This window comes from Antrostomus carolinensis, unplaced genomic scaffold (assembly GCF_000700745.2).
Source record: "Antrostomus carolinensis isolate BGI_N321 unplaced genomic scaffold, ASM70074v2 scaffold24066, whole genome shotgun sequence".
Taxonomy (NCBI): Eukaryota; Metazoa; Chordata; class Aves; order Caprimulgiformes; family Caprimulgidae; genus Antrostomus; species Antrostomus carolinensis.
The window spans coordinates 34969-45268 of NW_010320121.1; the positions used below are offsets into that span (position 1 = coordinate 34969).

The following is a 10300-nucleotide window of genomic DNA, read 5'->3' on the forward strand; positions in this document are numbered from 1 at the left end:
TTACTTTAGAAATGGACAAAACAAACTCTGAACAAACTGAAATGCAGGCAACAGATATCACCAGACTGGATCACAACCAGGATGCTGAGAGATAAGATTCAGGTTGTCGCAGAGTTGCCAGCCTTGGTCCCATCACAGGGATGGGTGAGAAATTCTGCAGAAGTCAGTATTGGGATCCAACCTTTCCCATAAAGATATCCTTGTATGCCTTACTTTGCAGGTGCTAAGCAGGTTATATGTGGACTGGTTTCTAGAATTCTTAACCTGGAGAAGTGACAGAAGACTACTTTTCTTTTGTAGGGTTTTTTTTTTTCCTGTCATACCCTTGCTATATCCTTTCTGACTATTCCTAAGAGGCTTGATCCTTTTAATCTTTTTTTTTTTTTTTTTGTGAAAACTCTGAGCGTCACACAATCACAGAGAAATTAGCTACAGCAAATTATCACAAGTTCTAATAATACATACATTTCCTTCTTTTAATTTTAGTCAGTTTTTGGCAGTCATTAACTCAGGCAAGTCCAGAGAATCATCAGGCTCTGCTCTGAGATTGCCAACTTTTATGTAACACAGAAGAAAAAGAAAAGTGTCAAGCTACCATGAAGCACTCCTCCTTGAAAACCAACGGGAAAAAAGAGCCCCCTTTCAGAAACATGCCATACTTACTGGACTTGGTTTGTGCTCTCAGGGTAGAGCGTGTGGCTCAGAATGCAGGTCTTCCCAAGAGGGATGAATCCTATAGGGATCTTACTGAAGACAGCCTGGACACATGAGGAGAGCAAATTAACATTTGCATCAGCTGAATGAAGCTTCCTGTGTGAAGATCACAGCTGTCTCCAATATCACCCCTTTGGCACTAAGCAGCCAGGCACTTCCTTAAATGAGGCAGTAATACATAATGACTCAGAACATGGCATCCGAATCTGTGAACCCACCACTGCCAACTGGGTACAAAGGAGCTCTCTGTAATCATTAAGAGCATTGTTACATGCAGGTTGGCAGCCACGTCCTAACTAATGCATGGATTCTGTCAGCAATCTGCCATCTTTCTTAATACTCCTGGTGGCATCACAAGCACTGAATCTCATTTACCACTGCACAAATCTCTCTCTGACAGAGGAACTTTGCATGGCAAAAAGATTTTCTCAGTTAAGGAAAGGAAATTAATTGATTCCTTTGGCATCCAAATCATGAAGCAGCAGAAGGTCTAATTTTTGGAAGTCATTGACCGTGTTATTTTTCTGTACCACAGTTCAGCAAAAGGGCTTGTTGCAGGAGCAAGTTATTACACTATAGCTAATAATAAACTGTGCTCCTTGAAGCGTGTCAGCAAATCAATGTAAACTACCATATATCACAATGTTCCATCTCCCTCCTGGACACTGCTGCTAGCAGCACCGTGATACTGCAAATCCGCACCAACTAAATAAAAGCCCTTTCACTTCATGCTCTTCCTTGCTACCTCCGTGTCACCTGCAAATCTTAACACATCTCAAACACCCTTCTCTCCTTTTCTTCAGAATTGTTTCACAGCCTGCAGATGACAGGCTGTTTGCTGCTCAGGGAGTCAGGCTCTGCTCCCCTGGCTGCTAGGAACAGCGGACCTTGCACAGGCTGGGCTTACCCAGGCCACAGCAGTATGACATACCCAAGCAAAAAGGGAAGCAGAGCACTGAGTCAGGGGGCTGAACTGCAGATCTCTGCTCCTAGGACAGAGTGATACGAAGGACAACAAGAATTCCTGGCTAAAGACAAAGCCACACAGCGGCAATACTACGATGCAGAATTCCACCCAAAATAGTGCTAGATGCAGAATTTTCTATGCTACTGCAAATCAACCCAAGCTACATAAAGATAATAAGTCAAAAAAAGAAAAACTAGCCAGTGAAGCCTCCAAGGCTTTTCTTCCAGTATCTTTAGATTATAAAGGTCTCAGAGGCCAATTATAATAATAATAACTTTAAAAAAATTATGTCTCAGAATTGATACAGCCAGCGCCCCTTTAAAAATACTGTCTTGGTTGCAGTGTTACTCTTGTCAAACTCAAACAAAGCAAATGCCTAAACAGACACAATTCTAGCCGCCAAGGATGCCATCATAATCTTGTCAGGATCATTTAATTGAGTTTTTGCCAGCTCCTGCCAGAAGGTTTTGGGAATAACGATTCTCTCCTTTCTTCAATAACACTGTCCTCCCTCTTTAAAAAGAAAAATCTCTCTCATTTTTCAGAGTGATCCACCTTGAGAGGTTAAAATTTGCTTTCTGCAGCCATCTGCATAGGTAGATATTCACCCCTTGAAAAAAAGGCAAAGCAATCATAAAGCAATAGGAGCATGGCCATAACTGAATTCGCTTTCAAGCCTGTACCTATACAAGAAAAACATGTACTTTCACATGATCCTTCTGCCAAAAAAAGCAGCGTGCACAGCTGGTCCATGGGTCTTTTAAAGTTGTGCATTTGGCTTCTCCACAATCCCTGCTTTGACGCTGGAAACTTCCCAAAGCCATGGCTTGGGAGCCACTGCGCTCCCTGAGAAAGGGAGCAATGGGCAGAAGTGCAGGACACGAGCATGGCTGACTTATTACCCGGCAAGCCAGCTCCAGATTAGTAAGCAACATACCTGTAGAAGACAGCTGAGGCCAAGAGATCACAGTGGATACACAAGACACTTCCTCTAAGAAATAAACAAAATTTCAAAAATGACACTTCCTCACCTCATCTGCTCTGCGGAGAAGTCCAGTTATGACCTGAAAAACATGGGAAATGCTCCGCTCTGATAATTTTGTTTCTCAGTTACAGCAGAAAGCTAAGAAATTCATATCCATGTTCACTCTTTGGAAAAGATTTAAGGAGCAACTACTGTTTTATGAAAGGCGCTACAGTTGCTTACGTGAGAAAGGAGGCACGTTCAGTGTGCAAACACGGTGGAAACAGCAGGGTTATGAGCATGCAGGAGTATGTGCTGGCACCACAACCAGTGCCAGAGTAAATGTTTTAACAATGAATAACGCTCTGCATAATGCAAAAATAGCACTTGTCAGTGTGCACTTAACAATTATCAATTCTAAGGCCTGGAGAAACTTGCAGATGTATTCTGATCACTTTCTCTTAAGGTCACTGCATTTCATTTAGCCATTGTCTTATGAAGCCAGTAGTTAGTATTCCAGGAAACACTTTAATAAAATACAGCCTTCCTTGAAAAATGGAGTATCCCCCAGTTCTGCTGGTATTTTGCTCCTGCCATTAATCACTTTGACAATAGGCATTTATTAAATATATACCATGCTTTGTTATCACTCACACATAATTTTTAAAATTATTTTATTCCCATTTAGCAAAACATGCATTCCTCTTTGGGGAATACAGATAGGAATGAACTTGGAACATTAAAACATTACAGCTACATTACACCAAAAGAAAAAGTTAGAATCACGTCTCCCCAAATAATTTTCTCATTCTAGAATAAAATTCTGGAAGATAGTAACATCACCCACTCTTTCTGCCTCTGCTCCCATCATCACTTTTAGACTAAAAACAACTAGCAGAGTTTTCTTATCCCCAGAAGATTATAACATTGACTTGAAAATACAGATACTAAAATGGATGAATCTCTAGTAGTAGCTGTTATGATGTTGCTACATTACACAGACTCAATCTTCTCACCCTCAGCCCAATTACGATTCCCTACAAAGCAGAACAAAGCTCCTGCAGTACCTCTTGTACTGTGCCATCTCCTCCTGCAATAATGATCAGATCCGTGTTTTCCATCAATTCCAGCAGCTTTTTTGCTTGTCCTTCATAATCAGTCTGAAGAAACAGAAATTCAAACATAAGAATTAAGTGACTATTTCTAGAATTCCTCTTCTACAGGAAAAAAAGAATCTATCAATTTGCTTAATAGCTGTTCTCATATAGGCACACAGTACTGTATATTACCTACATTCACTGAAATTTCTTCAACTAATAAAACAAGTCTGCTGCCTAATACAATATGTGCAAGCAAACACACACACACCAAGGCTAAATGAAATATCAGAGTAAATCTTATTCAACTGATCTAGAATATCACAGCCAATAATCGTATTTCCAGGTAGTTTTTCATTGAAACAAAACCACAAACAACCCCTGCTCTTGCAGAAAAAGTCCCAACATCTTTAGCAGCCAAAGTGCTCAAATGCATCACCTGGACACAGAATCAGCCACATACAAGGCTACTGCCCGACAGCAAGCTGTTGACAATGCGTTCAGCAGTAAAGAGTTCGCTGACTTCCTAAACCATCAAAACCTTTTTCTGCAAAATGAATGTCTTCCACAGAACAGCTCAGCCTCAGTTACTGCCCCAGCCCTGTTTTGCCAACTTGCCAGGTCTGAAGCTACAAAGCATCGATTTTATGTCTTACAAAATATTTTTTTTCTCTTAGGGTGGGACTATGTATTTTCAGTGATAAGAGAGAGGCATCATTAAACCAGCATTTTCACACTAAACCTTGTGAAAAAGATCCCAAGACAGAAAGATACATATTAGAGTACTTCACTGCTAGGACACAGAGACTATTAAACAATACACATATCACAGCCTCAAAAATCTGCAACAAGATCAGAATCCCTTCATGTTTATTTTTTCTTCTCTTTCCAAATAAAACCTCTCTGCTAATTCCCACCATTTAGAGCTCAGTGTTCTGCTTTCATGAGGGGAATGCTGAATTATTTGGGGATACACTGAGATATTGCCAGTGTAAAAATAAAAGGTTATTTTTAATTAATCTGAATTGTTCCACTGCAGGTCAAAGTTCCACACTTCTGAATTCTGCAAGTTCAGGCAGAACTGACAATTTCAACAGCGATGGGCACGCACCACTAGCCAGCACTCAAATATTTAGAGAGTTTTCTCTCAAACATGAATTATAGAAGGGCTGCTTTAGACAGACAGACAAGCACATGTACTACTTTAGCTGAAAACTGAAAACTCAGTACACAGTTTGTAAACTAACTGTGAATTAAAAAGAAAAACATTAAGCACCAGCTTAATATCTCGGTGTTTATTTCTTCTCATAAGATACCTACAGCACAACTGAGAATTTCAAATGCATCCAGAACCGAATTTCAGTTCTTCAAGAGGTCAAAGCACAGCTGACAATGTATCTGTATTAACAGAATAGTTCTTACCTTAACCACAGTTACATCCAAGCCAGATAAGTGCAAAATTGGAGCAGCATTCTTTTCAAAAAGGTTCCTGGCTTTGCTAGAAAAAATAGAGTAAAAACTATGTAATTAGTCTCGTGGCTAAAAAAAAATTTAAAAAGGAAAGAAACTAATTAATAACAAGAAGAAATCTACTTAAAAACGGAGCATACAATCTACACAATCAGTCACTCAACCTGCCAGTCAAGAAAGATGAGATTTCCTTTGGTTCAAATGTATTACACTTCTAGACTCATATCTCAGATGTCAGCTTTTTGTTGCAGTTTTAATAAATGCAGAAGAGGTTATCTAGCTTTCTCCAAAAATAATTAAAACAAAACAAAACAAGATCTCCAGAAAGAAATTTATTAGAAAATTAATGACTTACAGGGCACCAGGCTTTAAGACCACAAAGAAGGCCCACTTAGGCATTGAGAAACATTTAAGAAAAAAATATTTACTGTTACATATAATTAAATAAGTTTAGAAGCAAAATTTTATCTGACTTCCTTTTGTTACAGGACTTATGCATTTTCTGCCTGTAACTGCATAATAAAATAATCATGTCATTAACTATAAATCGCTTACAACGAGTAGAAACATGAGACTAGAAGTCAGAGACTTAATTTATTACCACTTTGCATTTCCAGTCACGGGTGTTTTGAACAAAAGCACGCGAGTCCAAGCACTTCCATGTCAGATACGCAATTCCTTTCATACTGCTCCTGACAACTTCCTACCCCTCTCCAAGATGCAACTGACACAAAGCTCCGCTTATCAGCAGAAACAGACACACACCATACCAAGATAACTGTTTTTTCTGCTAACGAGCATGCAAAAACAGCAGCCGACCTCTTCCAGGAGTCTTGCTCTGAGCCTGTATTTAGCCTCTCAGTTTGTGGGCACAACCCTTTCAAGGACAGGCTCCCACAGAAGCAAGATCACTGCTGGCTAACTTCAAGTCTTGAAGCAATCAAGGTCATCTCTTATTTCTATAGTTTTTGAGGATGGAAATGCACCACATACAAAAGGAATATGAAGGAATTCCACAAATGAAGGAATGACAAAGGCCAAAACACAGGATAAGAGACAAATTAAAAATACAGACATGTTTAGAAATCATTCTTTCAACTCAAGCATCTAGTTCTATTTCTCATCCCAATATTTTTGGTGAAATAAATGGTTTAGTTGGCACAGTTACATAGCACCAGCTTGGCATCAGAGGGAGGCAAAAATGAGCTCAAAAGTCTGGCTGGCTTTTGTAGTCGACGGCTGAGCAAAAACACAGAAAGAGTGAACACATACACCTACGAGCGCAGGGAAGGGGGAGTTTTACCCTTTGCAAGCTGCTGGGTTGAGGAACACCGTTGCTTTCTTCAATGGCATACTGGAAGGGATCAGCTCATTGCCAAAAGCCTAAGCAAAAGAAAAAGAGCAGAGTTTAGTTTATCTTTTAAGCACATTGGTAAAACAGTTTAAAATAATGCATCTCTACAAATGTCAATGGGCTTTCAAGCCTCGTGACATTCAAATGACTTCCATCTTCAGCCATTGTACAGGTCTCCTATTCAAAGACCTGCACTCTTAGCAACAGCTCACATCACCGTCACAAGTAGTCTTCAGCTCATTTTTACAATTCCACCACCATTTCATTTTTGTCAACCTCTGGTTTTCTGCCATGGGCAGAGATCCAGAGAGCTATCCTTGACTCCAAGGTTACTTAATTTTCTTTCCTTATGTAATTTTCATACACCTGCTTGCCACCTTCTTTCTGCATCTTTTCCACTCCTGTACTTCATCTCCTATATCTCTTCTGCTCATTTTTGTATTTTCTATGCTCAAGCTTCTGAAGATATGAAAGATAATCACCAGAGAATCTGCCCTGACCTATAAGCAAGCTTGCTGTTTCTCAGACATTTTTTCCTCCTAATGTATTCATATAAAAATCACTGAATTCCTCTTCAACTTTTAATCCAATTCTGAATAGATGCCTTGATTAAAATTCTTCGAGAGTTACTCCATACAGCCTCTTGTACCTGTTTCCATAGCTTTTCAGCACAGGAGAGGCAAGAAAAGGCAAAGCTTCCACACATTACATCCCACTCTGTAAACCTCTTTTAAAGCCATCCTCACTACCACACCAAACCAAACTGGTTTTGAGTACAAGGACAACAACATATTTAGCAGTTCCATCCAGAAGCCCCAGAAATAAAGTAGGAACAAAAGGCTACTACACTCAACACAAGACACAGTCAACTGACCCTGGGGTTTTTTTCCCCCTTTATCTTAAAAGTCAATCCCCCCAGCAGGGTTTTTTATATTGAAGAAGGGGGACACTGTACACAAAGCACAGTAGATTTTAATGATAGTCAGCTGTTTAAATTTAGAATTAATTCCACTTGCCAACTTTGCTCAGGAAACCTCAATTAAAAGAAGTGTGCAGCTGGCTATGTTGCTTAAAATGTTCACACTTCTTTAATAAAGGAAAAGGATAAGAGAAGATGCTGAGAGTAAAGGAATCGTCAAAGAAAGGGAAACCAATAGCTCTTAAGCTTTACTCAAAAATCAGCTGGAAAACAGACCAACTTATTTTGTTGCAATTGTTGGGCAGGAATTGGGAAATATAGCATGTTACAGCTGTTAGAAACAATTAATTATTTGCTTGAGGGGCACAATGTGATGTATTTGCTTGCTCTAAACAACCTAACAAGGCTCAAAGAATTTATGAGTAATGACATAATCACTTCTTTATGTAATATACTTAGACATTTATGTTACATACAGGGGCATTTCTAAAGCAAACACTAATTTTTAAGACGGGAAATAAAAAAATAATAATGCAACATTCTAGAAGTCTTTTTTTCAGAGCACAACATAAGGAAAGACAACTTAAAGCCAGACAATAAAAATGGTTATTAAATATATACATGAAGGTATAATTTAGGTAAGTCAATGACTTTTTCACTTCCTTGTCAAATGCACACTTCCAAGTATTGCATTTCTGGACTTCTAAGATGAAAATCAATATTTCATAACTATGAAAAGCCCTTTAGACAAAGGCTTTATAATGCTTTATGAATACTAACAGAGAAACTATATTCCTTTATGGACAACTATCCCTGCTTCACAGAGCAAATTGTTTGCCAGCTAAACAGCAAATCTTTGACACATGCCCAGAACTCAGGAACAACAAGGTCAATCAATGAGACCACATTTGCAGAGGAAGTTCAGAGTCAGCTAACACTGGCTTATTCCAGAGAAGGAGGTGTAAAAGGTTTTAAATTTGATAAATGAGTTCTTTATTATAGAATCTTCCTATGACCATTTGCCACCCCAAGGCTGGCATCCTACACTGGTGTTTAAATTCAGGCATGCATGGTGGAGTCTGTGCATTCAGTACTGCTGTGGCGGATACTCTGGCAGGAAGGTGGGTGCCTCATCAATTTGGTATTGTAACAGGCTTAAAAACTTAAAAACCTGATGTAAAAATAATAGGGACACCTCTGCTCCCTGCCTTCACTTAAACTTTTTGTTGGGTGAGTCTGCCTCTATTTTTTCCCAATACTTGTACAGCACTATAAATGCAATCAGCATTTTTCAAGCAGTTACAGATTGTTGTTATTCTGAAGAACCTACCAGACACTTAATGCCTTGCTACTGTATTGCTGTGTGTTTTCAAGCAGTATTTGGCAATGACACATCAGTGAGAATGGAAATTACAGCAAGACTTGATTACTAGGCTTTCTGGTTCACTCCTTTCTAATGCAGGAGTCTTCTGCAGGATATTTTCACAGGCTTTAACCACTGAAATTGGAGGAAGTTGTATTGACAGTGCTTTTGCACTTTCATTTATAAGAATAAGCCATAATGGAAGAGATCCCATCACTTAATCACTGGAATTAGGAAACAGGAAAGTCAGAATTTCCATAACAGAACTATCTTCTTGTACCAGTCTTTCCTTAGCAGTTACATCTTCTTAACAGCACAGACCCTTAGGTCTTTGAACTCCTCCTTATGTACCATTTAATTTGGTCTGTAAAATGCTTCAAATACTGAGGTATTAACTGCTATTTTTGGTGATATAAAAAAATTCTATCACTTTGATATTATGCAGTGAAAATGAATATTGAAAACATAAAAATCAAGAACAACTGATACTATGAGTTGGAAATAACATTTTACTCTGAAGCTACAAGGTATGATTTATGAAAGTAGTATTTTCAGGGAAAGATTTTTCTTATTCTTTCATGAGACTTGAGATCCCTTACATCTATTCTGGCATGAAGTTCCATTGCCCGAAACAAGTTGCTGTGAATATCTTTCCCTCAACAGGCTAAAACTGCGATTATTCAGGTGCACCACAAAAGCAGGATAACGTCAAGGAAAGTTCTTTAATAAGAAAAATAATTTTCACCATTCTTCTCAGGCCCCAATATGTAGCAATGACGGGAGCAGCGTTACATCCTGTGAAATCTAAGATCTGTCATGGAGAAGCAGGTTCAGAATACATTTCACTTGTGGGAGGTAGAAAGACTCTTAAAATCCTAGAGCACACCACTGAGGCAATCAGAGCCAGTAAGCAGTACATGTGCAGCGATGTCATCCATGGGCAGCAGCACTTGTGCCCATGAAAGACTGCTTATTAGGGACAAGATTTCTCTGTGGGAATACTACAGTATGGGAATTAGTTCGTTGCTGGTTGCCCATGCCCACCACAAACTTGAAAATGCCGTCCTGGTTTTTAGCTGAAATAGAGACGGTTTTCTTTTTAGTAATTAGAAGAGCAGTGTTTTGGTTTCCAGCCTGGGACTCTCTGTGAGAGACACTGATAACGTACCAGTGTTTACATTTTTGTCACTGGAAGTGAAGGACTTTGTGTCCTGTTAGTCCACAAGCACAAGATTTAAAGGGGGAGAAGAATATTTAAATTAATAAACTTAACTGGCATTTGGATATGCCAATGGGATATTCCTTATCATATCACATCATGTCCAGTATATTAGTGAGGGGCTCTTCCTCTTTTGCTCCCTCTGGCTTTCGCTCGGGCTCTCGCTCTCTCGGGATTGTGGTTTCGGTTCGGGATTGTCGCTCCTCCGGGATCGTTATCTGGGAACAGGCCGG

General features: G+C 39.2%; 1 protein-coding gene across 1 annotated transcript in view; it reads right to left on the reverse strand.

Moving 5' to 3' along the window:
- Positions 1–10300, reverse strand: part of AGK (acylglycerol kinase) — a gene marked incomplete at its 5' end in the record, with an annotated part of 28796 nt that overhangs the window by 17591 nt on the left and 905 nt on the right. The window contains 5 exons of the mRNA XM_010169513.1: positions 664–758; positions 2713–2745; positions 3713–3805; positions 5165–5240; positions 6516–6595. Of these exons, the coding sequence (XP_010167815.1) occupies positions 664–758; positions 2713–2745; positions 3713–3805; positions 5165–5240; positions 6516–6595 (377 nt within the window). The remainder of the gene's footprint in view (positions 1–663; positions 759–2712; positions 2746–3712; positions 3806–5164; positions 5241–6515; positions 6596–10300) is intronic.